The 19,559-nt window shown below is 36.0% G+C and overlaps 1 protein-coding gene across 2 annotated transcripts in view; it reads right to left on the bottom strand.

The window, feature by feature from the left end:
- Positions 1-19,559, bottom strand: part of LRRK2 (leucine rich repeat kinase 2) — a 244,910-nt gene that overhangs the window by 8,063 nt on the left and 217,288 nt on the right. The window contains exons 43-47 of one of the 2 annotated variants that reach the window (XM_069099462.1): positions 8,343-8,443; positions 7,286-7,480; positions 6,527-6,720; positions 5,801-5,873; positions 2,849-3,033 (exon numbers count right to left, since the gene is read on the bottom strand). In XM_069099462.1, the coding sequence (XP_068955563.1) occupies positions 2,849-3,033; positions 5,801-5,873; positions 6,527-6,720; positions 7,286-7,480; positions 8,343-8,443 (748 nt within the window). The remainder of the gene's footprint in view (positions 1-2,848; positions 3,034-5,800; positions 5,874-6,526; positions 6,721-7,285; positions 7,481-8,342; positions 8,444-19,559) is intronic. The other variant, XM_069099463.1, reaches the window with a different exon arrangement.

The following is a 19,559-nucleotide window of genomic DNA, read 5'->3' as shown; positions in this document are numbered from 1 at the left end:
ATATATTTATATATATATATATATATACTTTTAATGTTTGCAAATTACTTTAATACATAGTCTCATTTGAGTCTTATAACAAACCTGAGAGATAATTAAAACAGGTATGATTGTTCCATTTTACATTGAGAAAACTGAGGTTCAGAGGTTAAGTGACTGTGTCAAAAGGAGGATTAAAGTCTTCCTAACTTACCTGAGTCCAGGACTCTATACACTAAATTATACTACTTCAATACAAAAAAAAAAGAACAATGAAAAATACTAATTTACTAAGCAGATTTAGGATGTTGCAACAAAATATAGATTATTTGGACTACTGAGGAAATGGGATTTAAACACCTACATTTAGAGTTATGAAAGGACAACACTGGACGTACGCATAAGAAGTATTATCCTAGAGTTTACAAATGAGGTATTTCAGTCTGAAAAATAAACTTTTCAAACTCTAAGATCAACTCCACATTTACAATCCTCTCTAAGGAAATTATTTTTCTTTTCTCAATTGAAATTAAGGATAAAGACACTATTTTCAAAATAATTATGCAACTAAAAAGACCAAGAGAAGAGAAAGAGCCATAAAAGGAGCCAGAGAAGGAATACTTAGAAATGCAGGAAGAGAAACAAAAGAGTGCTGGTAGTGTCACAGACACACAGAGATAGGATACTATTTATGAGGCGGAGCAGTGGGCAACAGTGTCAAGTCCTGCATATAAAAGTCTATATGCTAAATAGTGTAACTATAACAAGTTATCCTAAGTTGTCATTATAATCAGCTGCACAATGGCCAGAAATTTGATGTCCTAAGGTTTAGAGTTGGAACACGTGTTAGAGCTCACTTAGTCCAACTACCTCATTTTACAGCTAAGGAAATTAAAGCAATAAAAGTGACATTACTTGCTGAAGATCCCAAGTCCCTGATACTTCTTTGTACTACATCATGCTACCTCTTAAGAAAGACTTTAGGGGGAGGCTAGGTGGTGCAGTGAATAGAGCACCAGCCCTGGAGTCAGGAGGACATGAGTTCAAATCTGGCCTCAGACACTTAACACTTACTAGCCATGTGACCCTGGGCAAGTTACTTAACCCCAACTGCCCCTTCAAAAAAAAAGCCCCTCCCCCAAAAAAGAAGAAGTTTGGATTCACTGACATCTAAGTCCCTTTCAATTCTTCCTCTCTATGATCCTATCAACTACAAGAGCATTTGCAAAGAATATCTTCAGAAGAAGGGCTGAGTGAGAGTGGGCCAAAGAAAGAACTGTATTTCTTGAATCCCAAAGTTAAGAATTTTTGATGGGCCAAAGGAAGTATTTTGCTCTTCAGTGTTTTGCTCTCAATGTAGAAAACCATGATAGGTCAAATGATTAGATAGATCAATGGAATAGTAAGGCTTTCAATCTGGAGGGGTGTTTCCAGATATAGAGAATACTCAGAGATTTATTAACTGGAAATTTTGACTACATTTAACATAATCTCTATTGGAGATAAATGACAATAGGATCTAGAAGTCTGGCAAGAATATGGGGGCATATGTTGGACTAATAACATTTTTATAACTATTATTATTTTTTATAACTATCATTCTTTTAAAATCTATTATTCTGTACACTATGCCCCGACCTTCATAAAATTTCCCATGAGCATAACTACCATATTCAGCATATGGGAGGTTTATATGTTTTCCCAATAGCCAGTCTATCTAAGGTAGAAAGATACATAATCAAGAAAGGAAAGGTGGGGACAGCAAAAACACAAAAAGTAACAAACAAGAAACACAAAAGTAAAGGTAACTGATGAATCAAGTCTTAAGGAGAGAGGGCACAAAAAAAAAAAACAGGATAAAGAAGTACTTCATGAGTTTTGCTGTGAAGGCATATAGCAAGTAGGTCCTCAATAAATATTATTGATGATGATGAAGCACTAATCAAATAACCGTTAGAAGGAGTAGGCTGAGGAGAGAACAGGAGCTTTTCAGAGGATAGCAGATACGTCCAAAAATCTTTTGGCCAAAACAGCTTAAAAGATTCTTCTGCAAAGGAAACAGTTAAACCTTGGAATCCCATATGGAGTATGCCATCAGAGGTTTATTATTCTGAAGGAGATGGCATAAGGCTATAATTTTTATAGAGAGCTTTTACACATGGTAAATACTTTAAAATTATTATTAAATGAATGAGTGACCAAATAAAAATCTGTACATAAAATAAAGTTAAAATGCAACTGATCAGTTGAAGTGGAAAGAAGACCTCAAATTAGACCTAGGTTTTATGTTTCTATTCTCTCCCCACTTCCTGTTCGTAACTTCCTATTCTATTTTTGCTTCTTTATTTCCAATGCCTTTCATATAGCAGGCATTCAACTATGCTAAATTGAACTAAACTCTCTCAGCAGCCAGTGCCTACAGTTTTAATCTAATACCACCATCTAGTGGGGGTTATTTCAAATTACAAATACAAAGTCCCTAGGAAGCTATAGGGATGCTTGCTTCACAGATTCACAACACAGTAAGAATAAACATGACAGAAACTTTAGAAATTAACTTGTTATGTTGTCAACATATCAAAGGCTTTGATTTTACTGTGTTGAAAAATTCCCTGTGATGAACATCACGGCATATTTATAACTACGAGTTGTAGATTTGACCATTGTCACAGAACTACTGTCAAAACCAGGACTTGAACCTCAGTCTTCTATTTTCAGGTTCAGAAAACTATGCACTGTACCACACTGACTCTCATCTTAAATATCATTAAATAATTAACAGGAATTATAACCATCATGACTAACACAATTTAAAAGAGCAGAATATAAGGAAACGGATAAATTTAGGATTTAACTAGAAATAACTCACAGTTGATTTGTCTTTGTCTCAATAAGTTTCTGAATGGAGAAATCATTAGAAAGTGAGAAAATCTTGGTGCCACATCCTCCCCAGATTACACTTTTTTCTGATGAATATATGGATTCATTTAAACACATTAATGGAGTGCTGACATTTCCTATATTTAATGTCTTCAAAGGAGGAGCTCCTTCAAACTTGAACAAAAAAGGGAAGAAAAAAAGACATTCTCAGAAAATATAATGCATACATAATTTAAATCCAAAAAGTAGTTGAAATTTTCTAAGAATGAAACCAATAGGCAAAGTAACTGAAGCCAATACTGTGGTTATTGCTGCTGTCCTTTGTTCTTGAAGAGGACCGTGACATTAGGAAGGTGATGTCATGACTTGCAGGGGAACTGGTTTAAATGAGGGAGACTATACAAAGTCAATAGCCTCACTTTCTCCTTCAGAGCTACCTGGGCCCAGTCGCAAGTTATGGATCAGGATGACTAGAGATGGCCCCAGAAGCCAATACTAATAATTCAGAGAAAAGGAAACAAACTAAAACATTGACATCAAACTAAATATTAAGTAGTTTTTTAACAGGCTTCCAACCTCATATATTTTTTAGCGGTTTATATTACGTGGATAAAATCTTAAAGCTTAGAACATGTATTTTCATAGACTGAAATATTTAAGCAACTAAATGTTATAGGTTAGTTAGCCATAAGTCAAGTTATCACAGGTAAAATACAGGACTTTCAACTCCTAGATGGTTACTTTCTTTTTTATTATAAAGCTTAATGCTTAACTTCATTATTTTCCTTCAAATATGATAAAATGCTCATATCACTACATGCAAAAGTATAATTTGGACATTCATATTTTATTGGCATAATTACTGAATGCCAATTATATCCACATCAATATGACATGAGATGTATAATAGAAGTTCAATTTTATTCTATTTGAATAAATTCAACAATTTTCTTGGATAAACATAGTGACTGGCAATTTGTTTCAACACTTCTTCACAAATCTCTGCTTGCCTCACTTTCCTCAAACATAAAATGGGGATAATATAAGTAATTCCCTCCAAGGGTTGTTATGAGAATCAAATGAGACAATATTTTTTAAAGAGTTTAGCACAGTGCCTGGTACATGGCAAGTGCTTTTTCCTTCCATTCTTCAACTGATCCAGCAGAATGCAAACTTGTTGAGAGTAACTGTCTTGCAACTGTATTTGTATTACTAGCATAGGGTCTAGTATACAGATGCTTAACAAAATGCTTATTGATAGATGGTTGGCTCTTATGATATTGGCACCTCCTCCAATAATACAGGTAACAATTCATTTAGACCTTTTGATTCTATACAATTCTTTTTAAAATGTTTTGCTAATCACTTTTATCTTTATGTTATGGTCATTTCTTATCCCTTCTTCTCTCTAGACTGAACAAGAAATCCTTCTCCCTCCCTCCTGACAAACAAAAACAATAAAAGCTAATATCTGATGCAGTGACTGCATCTAACAATGTATATATGTATACATGTTAATATTCTTTCTTCCTATCCTCCCATCATGAGGGAGTATGTTTCATGAAAACTCATTTTAGTGATCTTTTCATTTACATTCTTCTAACAGTATATATTGTATTGTCCTTCTGGTTCATTTTATTTTGTTTGCTATCATTTAATAAAAATCTCTCCACATTTCTTTAAATTTCTCATATTCCTCATTTCTTATTACATAAATATTATATTTCATTTATATACCTTTTTCAATTATTCTCCAATTCTTTGCTACTAAGAAAAATACTGCTTTGAATATTTTAGTACTGAGCCTTTCTGTCTTTGACTCCCTCTGGAGCACACATCGAGAAGGTATTAGTTAAAAGTTTAATCGCTTTTCTTTTTAAAGGGCAGACAAGAAAACCAGTCTAGCTGAAGGAACAAGACACCCAGAGAAAGACAGAGGAGGCCACATGAGTGAATTGGGTCAAACCACCCACTAGGCCACTATTTCCCCCGAAACTCTCGTGGAAGCAGTTTAGGATCCCAGATCTAATGGATTTTTCTACTTGCAGAGTAGAGGAGAAGTGGCTTTGCAATTGCTTTTCTCATCCTTGCAGCCTCTACCTACTCAACAATCATTCACCACTATTGAAAAGTTTTTGCTCCAAAAATTCTTGGCACTGTTAGATAGATCAATGTCCAAAATTGATATAGTGTCATGAATCAAAATGAGAGTAAAGATGTTTGTTATCCAACTTTATTGCCTCGATACTTTCCAGTTCAACTGGCTTACTTGCCAACCAACAAGAAGGTATCTCTCATCTATATGTGATAATCATAGAAGATTTTTTAACAGCTGAAACAACAGAGATAAGTGCTCACTCTCAATATTAAGTAAGGCATAAAGCAACTCTGTCATGGAGGACGTACTTGCACAGAGTCAATGGCATCAAAAAGTTTAAAAAAAGAACAGCCAGATGTTGTTCTTGAACTCAGCTCATTAAGACTTAGGCAGGTATTACTCAATTAGTATAGGGATTGGGATGAAGTTTATGATTGCACTGATAGAGAGAATTCCCAGATAAGAAAACTTCCTTTACTAAGGTCAGCTGGCACCTTCTCGGCAACTCACAGGTGAACAAATAAGTATTCCTTGAGTGCTTCCTGTATGCTGAGTTCTATGGGCAATATAGAAATTTAAGATCATAGGATCAAACATGGTGAGAAGAGAGGACACTGAGAAGTTATCTAGTTGAATCCTTTTCATTTTAAAGCTGAGAAAACTGTGGTTCAGAGAGGCAAAATAACTTGCCCAATGTGCCACAGCTGAAAAGTGGCAGAGCCAGGATGGACCCCATGCTTTAACTCCAAGCCTAGTACCACTTCATTTCCCTGGTCCTTGACTTCAAAGAATTTTCAGAGACAAAACATTATTATTTTCATAGAAAATTCATTTAACATTTACCTTAACATTTCTGTCTTCAAAAATAGCTAGTCTGCCATTTGCAGTTCCAACCAAAAGAAAATTCTTTTGTTTGCTGAAATGAAAAAAAAAAGGAGAAAGGGCCATTATTAAGGAAAAATTAATTCAATACCAAAACTGGAAGTGGAGTCCATATTTTGAAAGCTGCTCAAACCTTAATGATGTAAGTTTCTGACATATCAATGCAAAATAAGATTGCGTACTCTACAGTATGATATAAGGGGAAGAGGGATGAGATTCCTATTCCCCTTCAATCCCTGAGCCAGGTAAAAGAATTATAATAATTCCCTACCTTTACTTTAACCTGTCACTTATGCCTTAAACATTGTTCATTCCTCTGGCTTAACATAGCTCACCTCTTAGAGAGGTAAGCTATTTTTACAATAGTTGATGTGGCTTCATATTAATTGGTAGAGCATTAAAGTATATGCCTAGGGTAGAGTGCCAAAAAAGGAAAAAATAGATCATAAGATGAGATCCAGGATCCCAAAGAAAAACCGCCATAATTCATTATTCTACAAAGTCCATAATGCTTACAGTGCATCTAGGAAAGTAGATATGCCATCTATTTTCTTTGGTATATGAAAAACAATTACAGCATGTTAAAACAGTATCAATTATGTCTTGTTTCCCTGGAAATTGTACATATAATAGATGTAGACAATTGAAAACTGTTTCTCCCCACTATGTTCAAATTTGTCAAGATACCTTTGCTTAGAAAACGAATTGCAGTATAAACAAGTAACAGAGTCAGTCATTCTTTGAAGCATGTGGCCCTTTTTATCATCTTCTGTCTTCACTGCCAATAGGGTGCCAGATTGTGTTCCTGCCACAATCCAGCTTTCCTTTTCAACCAGAAGATACACAAGGGCGAGGCACAATATTCTACTCTCAGTCATATCCTGCCAATGGAATACAATTAACTTTTAAAATAGAGTTTTCAGTGCCAGTTTCATTAAGGAAAACTTGAATATCACGTAATAACTAACAAATCTGTCCCTATTTGAAGATTAAAATGAAATAACTACAATATGCATTTAATATCTTACAAAACAAATACCAATAAAACAGGCTCTGAATATGATTTAATGAAAGTTTTATTAGTAGAGTTATGCAAGCTTGATCTTAAAAGAAGTCAGATACAACATTTGTTAGCATAGAATGGCCAGAGTAATATATTTTCTTCTCTCTTAGCTATAGATTTTATTATCTTATTAACTAATACAATTTTATCATGTACATACAGTGCTTTTTAAACCACAGAGGTAACATCAAAACCCAAACAAAATATTTTTAGTCATAAAAATTATTTCATAAAAGTAGCTCTCCTGCATTCATCTATTTCTGGTGACCATTATCAAGCTAGTATATTAGTCACCCAATGCTTTTAAATTATTTGACAATAAATTTTTTTTTAAAAAACCTAAATTTGAAATTTTTTGGTACATTGATAACAAGCAACCCTACCTTAGAGATATGTCTTTCAGTATTTATCTCAAGACAGGATAATTGTCCTGTATCATTGTTCCCACTACCCAGCCAGATAACTGCATTCTTGCTGCTTTGGTTTGTGGCAACCATGCATTCTGCTACAAATATTTTGGGTATTAAAATATATCTCCTTAGACATATTAATTCAGCTGAGTTCAAAATTTCATACACCTACAAGAGAAAAATTGATTAAAAACAGACTGAATTAATTTGAAACACTTTGCCTTGAGAAATCTTATGAAAGTATAACCAAGTACAACCTTTACCAAAAAATCTAAAATTCATAAATTAATCTCTAATCTATGTTTATTTTTTCTCAAGACCTATGCAAAATGACATTATAACTTGAGAGGCAGGGATGGAAAACAACAGAACACCAAGCTAAATATGAATTCTATACTACAATATGCAGACCAGATTGTTCAGAAAGAATCATACAGGATGAGAGATTAAAAACATACTTAGAGATTAATAATATTTTAAAGTAATAAGTAAAGAGATAAGTTTTAAAAGATAAATTTTCTATCACATAAAAGTAATTTAAACTTAACTTTTAAAGTAATTTAACTTTAAAAGTAATTTAAACTTAACTTTGGTCCAAATGAGCCAAATACCAAAAAAAAATCATCAATAGATTCTAGATAATGATATTTTGGACCCACACAATCTCATGTGCTTTATTTTAATATAAAACATAGGAGAATATCTACAGGATTAATAGGAATGATGAAGATGAAAAATAATTTAATTCAGAAAGTCATTACAGTATGATAAAAGTTTGTCTATCGTATTAATGTGGTTAATACCTGTCAAAAGCTAGTTCAAATGGCAAAAAGGAGCAATCAGTCAACAGGATTGTAGAACTGGATCCTTAAAAAAAATTAACCAAAAGCACTTTCCTCTTTCAGGATGAGAAAATGTTGAATTTAATAACACTTTTCTTACAATATAAAACCCCAAATCTCTTCTTAACTGGTAGAACTTCAAACAAACATAATAATGGCTATTTATATATAAATTTAAAAACAGAAACCTGGGCAGATGTTGGTCTTTCCTGTGGATTTTCTTTCAGACACTTCTTAATTAAATTTTCTACCTTAGGCCATGGAGTACAACCATATTCCTTAACTGGATCTAAAACATTCAAAATAAATCCCATTATTATAGCAATAAGACAAATAAGAATCACTGTTTGAATCCAATTAATCGATCAATAAACATTTGTTAAGCACCTACAATGTTTCAGGCATTCTGTTAAGTGCTGGGGATGCAAAAAGAAGCAAACAATAATGTCTGTCCTCAAAGAGTTTACAATCTAATGGGGAAATAAGATGTAAATAAATCAAGCTACATACAGCTATATATAACTACTATATCAAATTTTGTATTCAGAGTATCCAAACAGATAAATGGAACACTCTCCTAAAATAAGTCAAATCTCATAACAATAAATTCCATAAGATCATTAGAATAAAAGATTTAGAAATTTTTATATTATACAATGCTTCCATTTTTGGAATTTCTTGAAAAGGAATTTTATCTACATCCATAAGCATTTGATTCAATAAACAACAAAAAACAATGAAGTACAAAGTTACTCTTTCTAGAACCTGAGGATACAAAGAGAGAAAATGATAGTTGTTGTCTTCTTTTTTTAATCAATACACACTTTAAAAGCCCCTATTACATGCTACGCATTGTGCTAAATATTAGGATACAAAGACAAGAAAGAAATAGCTCCTGCCTCCACGGACCTGTCATGTATACATGTAAGTATATACATGTCAGAGTGGGGTTTCATGCCCCACATCAGTTAATGTAATCACAGAAAGGCAGAGATATATCAGATTAATCAAGAGAGTAGCAACTGTTAAGTTTTCCAAAAATCCTACAATGTATAAATAAGTCTTCAGTCAACTCTAAATGATTAGAAAGCTTTAGCCAACAGCTGACACCACAAAGAAAAAGTCTTCTAATTGGTTAAGAGAATATGATGTATTTCTGGGTCAGTGTGTAAAAACATCAAGTCATCTTGGGAGTCCAAAAGTTCAATGGTGGAAGAGTTCTAGCTGGAGAACTGGAGACCAAACTGGAGGGAAAATGAGGCTCATAAGAGTAAACTGCTTGAGGAGGTGGAATAGGGAGTAGACTGTTGGACTTTTTCCCCTTCCCCCCACCTAACCTTTTCAATGAAGATGTCTGAGCTGTAAATAACAAGGTATCTAATGAGGGAATTACAGATTTTATGAAGTGCAGAAAAGCTTTCAGTACCAGGAGCTGATCATTACCCCTTTGCCCTATGTGCTCTCTATATGTGTTTCACTACCATTGTACTCTAACTCTGAGTATCCTCTTTCTATGATGCTGTATTTATTTGTGGGGGACTGTACCCCAGGCTTTCAAGAAATGCTTCTAACCAACTACTTACTATAGCATCTTAGTAAATGCCTTTGCCAAAGTTAATTAAATCTACTGACAATGGGAAATCCAAAGGGTTGGCACTAGAACCCCAAAGTCGTAGTCATCTTCTTGTATACACACTCAACCTCTGAGAGTGAGTTTTAGTTTAAGGGAGTACCCCAAAGAGTTTACATAAGGAAAGACTTAAGATTTATACAGTAGATATAAGGTAATTGGAGATGGGGGTGGGACACTAATATCTGAGCAGCACAGAAAAGCATTTAGCATGGGGCCTGGCACATAATAGTCACTCAATTAATGTTTATTGATTGCTCTGCTAAGCTTTGAAAGAAACCAGAGATTGTGGAGATGATGAGAGCTGGGTGTGTTGCACATGCCTATAAACCATGCTACTTGAGAAGGTTAAGATGTTCTAACCTGCAGTAGGTCTAAAGTCAGTTGAGTTTCTGCACTACATTTGGAATTAATATGGTGAGCCCCTAGGAGCAGAGAGCAGGGAGAGAATGGGATGGAAAAAGAAAGGAAGGGAAGAGGGAAGGGAAGTGAGGACATAATTGATCAAAGGCACAAATGCAAAAGAATAGAGAATATTTCAAATATAATTTTGTTAAATTTTAGTTTACAACATTCATTTCCACAAGATTTTGAGTTGCAAATTTTCTCCCTGTCTTTCCCCTACCCACCACCCCAAAACAGCTATCCCAGTGAATACCCCCTCTCCCAATCTGCTCTCTCCTATATCCTCTCCCATACCCCTCTGACTTTCCAGTAGGGCAAGATAGATCTCCATACCCCAGTGTCTGTATATCTTATTTCCCAGTTGCATGCAAAATAATAATAATAATAGTAATTTTTATAAACATTTTATTTTAAAACTTTGAATTCCAGATTCTTTCCCTTCTTCCCTTGTTACCTCCCCCCCTTACAGGGAAGATAAGCAATTCAATATAAATTGTACATGTGTAGTTATGCAAACATTTCCATAGTGGATATATTATGAAAGATTAACTATATTTCCCTCCATCCTATCCCACCCCCCACTTGTTCTATTTTCTACTTTGACCCTATTACTTTTCAAAAGTGTATGCTTCTAACTAACCTCCCCCCCATCTGCCCTCTCTTTTATCATCCCTCCTCTTATCTCCTCCCCCCCTACTTTCCTGTAGGTTAAGATACCCAATTAAGTGTGCATGTTATTCCCTCCTTAAGCCACATTCAATGAGAATAAGGTTGACGCATTCCCTTTTGCCTTCCTGTTCTTCCCCTCCATTGTAACAGTTTTCCCTTGACTCTTTTATATGAGATAATTTGCCCTCTTCTGTCCCTCCCTATCTACTTTCATTATATTCCTCTCTCACCTCTTAATTTTATTCTTATCAATTGATCCTATGCCCTCTGTCTATGTATACCTGTACACATATATATATGCACTCACATATGTATTCATATGCACATATACCCTCCTATATAGACATATATATGTATGTATACATATGTATACATTTATATTCCCTTCAACTATACTCATACTGAGAAAAGTTTCATAAGTTATAATTATCAATTTTCCATGTAGGAATATAAATTGTTCAACTTTGATAAGTTCCTTATGATTTCTTTTCACTGTTTACCTTCTCATGCTTCTCTTGCTTCTTGTATTTGAATGTGAAATTTTCTATTCAACTCTGGTTTTTTCATCAAGAATGCTTGAAAGTCCTCTATTCCACTGAAGGACCATATTTTCCCCTGAAACATGATACTCAGTTTTGCTGGGTAGGTGATTCCTGGTTTTAATCCTAGCTCCTTTGACATCTGGAATATCATATTTCAAGCCCTTCAATTCTTTAATGTAGAAGCTGCCAGATCTTGTGTTATCCTGATTGTGCTTCCACAATACTCAAATTTTTTCTTCTTGGCTGTTTGTAATATTTTCTCCTTTATCTGGAAACTCCAGAACCTGGCTATAATATTCCTAGGAGTTTTCTTTTGGGGATCTTTTTCAAGAGATAATCAGTGAATTCTTTCAATTTCTATTTTGGCCTCTGGTTCTAAAATATTAGGGCAATTTTCCTTGAGAATTTCTTGAAGGATGATTTCCAGGTTCTTTTTTTTATCATGGCTTTCAGTTAGTCTAATAATTTTTAAATTATCTCTCCTGGATCTATTTTCCACATCAGTGGTTTTTCCAATGAGATATTTCACATTGCCTTCTATTTTTTCATTTGTTTGGATCAGTTTAATAGTATCTTGATTTCTCATAAAGTCATTAGCTTCCATTTGCTCCAGTCTAATTCTGAAGGAATTAGTCTTTTCAGTGAGCTTTTGAAATTCCTTTTCCATTTGGCAAATTTGGCTTTTTAAGCCAGTCTTTTCCTCATTGGTTTTTTAGGCCTCTTTTGCCATTTGAGTTAGTCTATTTTTTAAGGTGTTACTTTCTTGACTCAGGTTGTTGACTCTCTTTTCATGATTTTCTTGCTCCATTTTCATTTCTCTTCCCAATTTTTCCTCCACTTCTCTTACTTGATTTTCAAAATCCTTCTTGAGCTCGTTCATTGCCTGTAACCAATTCATATTTTTCTTGGAAGCTTTTGGTGCAGTTCTGATTTCATTGTCTTCCTCCCATTCCACACTTTGATCTTTTTGCCCCCAAAAAAGAAATCTAAGATTTGATTGTTGTGCTTGCTTTGCTTCCTTTGCTTCTTCATGTTACCACTCAATTATTTGACTTTTGAGCTTTTTGCCCCAGTAAAACTCTGCTTCCAGAGAGGAGAGCTTTGTCCCAAATCACTGGGGTTTTTGCAGCTGCCAGAGCTATCAGTTGGGTGCCCTCTCTCCAGACACCACAAGCTCTGGCTTAGTGGTCACACCCCATGACCTCCACCCAAGACCATGATCCAGATCCAAGCAGATTAAAGAAAGAGCGATTACCCTCTGAATGGTCGCTTGGTCCCCCTGTGATCTGCAGGCCAGGAGCTCTGAAGCAGCTGTGTGCAAGTGACTGCTCCCCTGCCACACCTCCGCCACTTCTCGCTCCAGGGGCAGAGGCCAGACCATGCTCTGTCCTCCCAATTCCAACAGAGTTCCCACACAGACCTCTCACTTTGTCTTTGGCATTTATGTGTTGATAATTCTGGAAACCACCACAGCTGCTGATGATCCACTCTCTCAAAGTCTGCTCCAGCCACTGCTGGTTGGGGCTGCCCTGGGACTAAAACTTCAGGCTCATGTGGGGCTGGGCTTGGCTGCCAGCTTGGTGCAACAAACCCTTCCTGTCCACCTGCCAGGCCATCTTCAGCAGGAGATTTGTTTCTCTCTGTCACTTTGTGGGTTCTATAGCTCTAAAATTTGTTTAGAGTCATACTTTATAGGTTTTTGAGGTGGTTATGGGGGGAGCTCACAGAGTTTTCCTCCTTCTATGCCACCATCTTGTCTCGCCCTCAAGAATATTTCAAGTGAGGAATAGCAAGAAGGCCAGTTTTGTCTGTACTGAAACTGAGTAAATGTAAATAATATTTAATAAGCCTAGAAAGGGAGTCCTACCTCCAAAAAATTTGCTTCCAGTTTCTGGTCCTGAAAGCACACATGTATAATTCCTTCTTGGCTCCCTGAGCTACAGGCCTGGAGAAACATGGCTAAACATACCAAAAAGTTTGGAATTGTTGGCAATTATGGAACATGTCATGGTGCATTGTTTAGAAAAATGATGAGGAAAACTGAAATTTAGCCAGCATGCTAATGATAGCTTCTGTGGCAAGTCCAAAATGAAGAGATGGGCTATGGGTATCTGGCACCATGGGTCCTATAGCTGGTGGTGCATGGACGTACAATACCATCTCTGCAATCACAGATAAATCTGGCAATCAGAAGATTGAAGGAATTGAAAGACCAGTAAAATCTTCTCCTTATCAAATATCTGTAACCCATAGTCAAACAACATATGGGTTAATTTATGGAATAAAAAAATGAACTTAGAAAGATAGGACAGAGCCAAACTGTGAAGAATTTTAAAAGACAAACAGAAAATTTTATATTTTATCCTAGGAGCAACAGAAGGAAAATGGAGTGACAATGGCTATAACTATTTTTAGAATATCACTTTGGAAACTATGAGGACAATGAATGGGAAGGGGAGAGACTAGAGAAAAGGAAACCAGTTAAAATGCAAAATCATAATGGTCTAAACAAGAGATAATGAGGGTCTAAAGTGGGGAGAGGGTCATATGAGTGGAGGGAAGGGGGAGATATAAGAGATAATGTAGAAGTGCAATAGAAAGATTATAAGAGAGGACAGAACTTTCAGGAATCAAGATGGTAGAGTAAGCTGCAAACCACCATAATTCTTCCATATTCACATCCAAACAACTATAAAATAAAGTCCCAAAACAAACCCTGGAAGAGTAAAAACAGCAAAAAGATGTGGTGAAACAATTTTTTTAGCCCAAGAAACTTGAAGGATCAGCAAGAAAGGTCCATCTCACTTGGGTGAAAGGGGAGTGAGGCCCAGGATGGGAGGTGTCCCAGCAAGTCAGCAACAAGCCCCACCTTAGCAAACCAGTAGAAGATGCTTATCCCCAGTGTGGTGCAAGAGGCAAATTCCAACACCAGGACCCCCATGTGCCTTAGCATAGCTAAGGGAACAGTAGATTCCAGCTCTAAAAACTACCCCTTGCCTCAGTGTAGCCCTGGGCAAAGAGGTAGACTTGCCTCTGGGCCAGTGTAAGAAGTTCATAAGAGTAAACTGCTTGAGGAGATGGTACACCCTGCCACCCTTGGAGCAGAGATCAAGTTTAAAAGAAAGGAAAAAGGCTAAAAAAGGTAAAAAAAAAAAAGGGGGGGGGCAGGATAATGAGCTAAAAACAACAACAACAACAAAAAGAATCTGACCATAGAAAGTCATTATGGTGACAAGGAAGAAAAAGACAATCTCAGAAGAGGACAACATTGTCAAAACACCTTATAGGCAAAAGCCCAAAGAAAAATGGGAAGTGGTCTCAAACCCAGAAATATCTTATGGAAAAGCTCATATAAGAGAGACAAGAAGAAAAACTTGGAAAAGAAATGAGAGTTATGAGAAAAGAGTCAAGAGTTTGAAAAACTGCTTAAAAAGTAGAACTGGCCAAATGGAAAAGGAGATACAAAAATCCACTGGGGGAAAAAATTCCTTAAAGAGTACAACTGGCCAAATGGAAAAGAAAATACAAAAGCTAACTGAGGAAAACAATATGTTAAAAATTAGAATTGGGCAAGTGGAAACTAATGACTCTATGAGATATCAAGAATCAGACAAACAAAAACAAAAGAATGAAAAAATATAAGACAACATAAAAGTCCTCATTGGTAAAATCAACTGATCTGGAGAGTAGATCCAGGAGAGACAATTTAAAAATTATTGGTGTACTTGAAAGCCATAATCAAAAAATCCTTGACAGCATCTTTAAGGAAATCATCAAAGAAAACTGCCTTGAGGTCCTGGAGCCAGAAAGTAAAATAGTTATTGAAAGGATCCACCAATCACCTCTTGAAAGAGATCCCAAATTGAAAATGCCAAGGCATACTTTAGCCAAATTCCAAAATTACCAGGTCAAAGAGAAAATACTGCAAATGGCCAGAAAGAAAGAATTCAAATATTGGGAAGTCAAAATAAGGATCACATGGGACCTGGCAGCTGCAACATACGAGGATTGGAAGTCATGTAACAAGACATTCCAGAGGGCAGAGGAGTGAGGACTACAACCAAGAATCACTTACCTGACAAAATTAAGCAGAATACATGAAGGTGAAAAAAAAATGGTCATTCAATGAAATAGAAAATTTCAAGCTTTTAAAGGGGGATGACCACAACTAAACCAAAAATTTAACCTACTTGTAACTCTTAAAAATTGTATCACTAACAGTACAGATAGAAGGAACACACATAGATGATATGGGTAATAAGGTGAATTTAAGGAAATGACACAAAAAATTAAGAGATGAGAAAGAGGAGTACACAGAGTGCAGCAGGAAGAGAGAGGTGAAATGGGGCCAATTATCTCACAAGAAGAGGCAAGAAAGAACTTTTACAATGGAGGGGAAAATGGAAGCGTGGCCAATGGCATCGCTTGAACCTTACTCTCGTCAACATTGGCTCAAAGAGAGATTAATAGACATGATCAGTTTAATAGAGAAATCCTTCTTAACCAACAAGGAAATAGGAGGGGGGTTGGGGTAGAGACTAACATAAGGGAGGGAAGATTAGAGAAAGTGGTAGACAGAAACAAAACATTGGTGAGGTAGGAAAAGGTGAAAGGAAAGAGAAAACAAGTAGGAAGAAGAATAGGATGGAAGGAAATACACAGTTAGTAATCATAGCTGTGCGTGTGAATGGGATGAACTCTGTCATAAGAAAGAAGTGAATACCAGAATTCTACAATATGTGGTTTACAAGAAACACACTTGAAGCAGAGAGACACACACAGAATAAAGGTAAGGGGCTGGAGCAAACACTATTGTGTGTCAGTTAAAGTAAAAAAAAAAAAAGCAAAGGTAGCAATCCTTATCCTAAGATTTTTTACAAAGTAAAAGCAAAAACAGATATTTTAATTAAATTTATTAAATTTAATAATAATAAATTAAATTAATTAAATTTAAGTTAAATTTAATTAATTAAATCCCTTTTAATTAAAAGGGATAAGGAAGGAAACTACAACTTACTAAGAGGTAGCAGATACAACAAAGCAAGCAAATTAGAAGAGCAAGGAATAGCCTACCTGTCAGATCTATGGGGAGGGGAAGAGTTCATGACCAAATGAGATAGAGAGCGTTATGAAATGCAAAATAAATTATTTTGATCATATTAAATAGAAAAGCTTTTGTACAAACAAAACCAAGATTAGAAGGAAAGCAGAAATCTCAGAAACAATCTTTACAGCAAGTATCTCTGATAAAGGCCTCATTTCTCAAATATATAGAGAACTAATCCAAATTTATGAGAATACAAGCCATTCCTCGATTGATAAATGGTCAAAGGATATGAGCAGGCATTTTTCAGATGAAGAAACCAATGTTATCTATAGGTATATGAAGAAGTGCTCTAAATCACTTTTGATAGGAGAAATATAAATTAAAACAATTCTGAAATGCCACCTCAGAGCAATCAGATTGACTAATATAAGAAAAAAGGAAAATGACAAATGTTGGAGAGAATGTGGGAAAATTGGAACACTAATGTATTGTAAGTGGAGATATGAACTGATACAACCACTCTGGAGAGCAATTTGGAACTATGCCCAAAAGGCAACCAAACTGTGCATACCCTTTGATCCAGCAATACCAACTACTATAGCTGGACAAAAAGATCTAAGAATCATCAGAACAGAGATGACCATTGAATTCATGGGAGCAGATTAGATTAGCAAGTCAAATAGTACAGAGTGAGAAGATGAGAGGGTCCAGTGCAGAACTCTGGAGGACATCCATGGTTAACTGGAATGGGACAAGGCTTGAGGCAGACAGACAGCAGGCTACTGCAACAGTCTTGGAGCCAGGTGATGAGGGCATCGACTTGAATGATGGCAGTGTCAGAGTAGAGAAGGGAGAGTGAAATCAACAGGCCTTGGCAACAGATTGGCTAAGGTGAAGAAGAGAGAGTGAATGGTCAAGGTCAACATGTAGGTTATAAGCCTATGTACTAGGAGAATGGCATTGCCCTCTAAGTAATAGGGAAGGTAGGGGGCTGGGAAAGTTTGGGTAGGGAAAATATAAGGAGTCCTATTCTAGATATATTAAGTTTCAGATGTCTACTGAACATTAAATTTCAGATGTCTGAAAGGCACTGGAGATTGGAGGTCAGTTGAGGCAAGAGAGGTATAGGTGGAAAAAATCAACATAGAGATGGTAATTAAATACACAGGAACTGATGAGATCACCAAGTGAAATAAAGAGGGCCTTAAGATCCTGTGGACCACATGTGGTTAGAGAACATGGTCTGGATGAGAATCCAGAAAAGGAGACTAACAAGAAACAGACAAAAAACAAGAAAAGGGAGGAGAAGGTGATCAATTGTATCAAAGGCTAAAGAAGTATGAGAATTGAGAAAAGGCTCTTTTAGTTAAGAGGTCACTGGTAACTTTGGGGAGAACAGTTTTGGTGGAATATTAAGCTCAGAAGCTGTAATAAGGCCACTTCTTCATTTGAGTAGGGTGTGAAAGAGTAGTTAAGTGGTAGAAGACATCTGAGTAATGAGATGAGAAAGAAGGGAGGATGGGATGACAGGAATAATCCAAGGTTGAGTCATGAACAACATCTGGAAGAAAGGGATTTGAAAGTAGAGGACATTGTATGACGTTGAACTGGTTACTGCAGTGTCAATTAGGAAAGGAAGAAAGACAAATTAAGGTTGATGGACTGAAAGAATACTTAAGGGGATGAAACAATGGAAGTCATGGTGAGGATCCAACAATCCAACAGAAAAATATAAAGCATGTCAACAGATACGTACAAGTTAAAATGAGATAGGAAATGATAGGGTTATAGATTTAGATTTAGAGCAAGAAGAGACCTCAGAGGTAATTCTGTCCAATCCCCTTATTTTATAGATAAGGAAACTGAAGTTCAAGTAACATAAGCATCTTACCCAAGATCACAGAGATATAAGTTGGGCAGTTAGGATCTGAACCTGAGTCTTCTTACTTCATATCCAGTGTTTTCTCCATTTTACCCATGCTGGGATAAAGGAGCCATTTACATAAAGTAGTCTAGGAAAATCTGAGGAGGAAGAGATCACTTTCACCTGAAGAAATTATTGTTCTTTTTTATGCACGTGGCAACTAAGCTTTGAAGAAAGAGAAAGATTTCAAAAAGCAGAGATGAGGAGGGAGTATATGTATCTCAGGCATTGCTTAATGGTCTATGCAGATGCATAGACAAAGGAATACAGAATGATTCAACAGAATTTATGCAAACCACTTAAGCAACGTACAAGCTGAATTCAGAATACAAAATATTTGAGATCAGGTTCTGCTTTGTCTTTGCTTTAGTATCCTTAGCACCTCACAAAGTGCCTTAATATAATAGGTGCTTAATAAAAGTTTGTCAAATCGAATCAATGTGGTGTAACTGCAAAGTTTCTTAAATGTAAAAAAGTTATTAATTATTTTTTTAAAATATAACTTACAGGGTGCCTAGGTGGTGCAGTGAATATAGCACCGGCCCTGGAGTCAGGAGGACCTGAGTTCAAATCTGGCCTCAGACACTTAACACAAAAACTAGCTGTGTGACCCTGGGCAAGTGTAGCAGCAAACACCCCAAGAGTCCTCAGGGTGGCTGCCAACACAGGTTCTTGGATCTGCTTTGATAAAGGAAAGAAACTCAAAATGGGTTAACAAGCTTACTTTAATCAGTCAAATATGTATCGTTTACCTAGTTCAGGGGAAAAAGGTCAGCACCCCGAACTTCAGAATATACAGACAGAATTATCAAGACAGAGAAACAGATCAAGGAGACAATTTCCAAACTGTCCAACCATTACATCCATACCAAATCAACATCTGGGTTTTTCAAAGCCGGGGAACTCTCAACAATGGCTTCCCAGAGTTTCATCTGATCAAATCACAAAACACTTCTCAAAGTGAGCCCCAAAACAAAGCTACACATCAGGGCTTATATAGCCTTCTCCTGGCTCAGAGAATGTAACAACCTTATTGATTCACTACCAATCAAGAAGTACCATGTTTCCCTGATAATAAGACCTATCCCGAAAATAAGCCCTCCCCTTACTGTGTAAGATTCCTCTAAAATAAGCCCTCCCTCGAAAATAAGCCCTATTGAGATTGCTACTGTAGTGAAGGTGATCCCC

This window comes from Petaurus breviceps, unplaced genomic scaffold, assembly GCF_028583685.1.
Source record: "Petaurus breviceps papuanus isolate PSGF00001 unplaced genomic scaffold, PetGlider_PUasm1.0 379, whole genome shotgun sequence".
Lineage (NCBI taxonomy): Eukaryota > Metazoa > Chordata > Mammalia > Diprotodontia > Petauridae > Petaurus > Petaurus breviceps.
The sequence above is the reverse complement of the archived record's forward strand: the minus strand, read 5'-3'. Positions and strand labels throughout refer to the sequence as shown.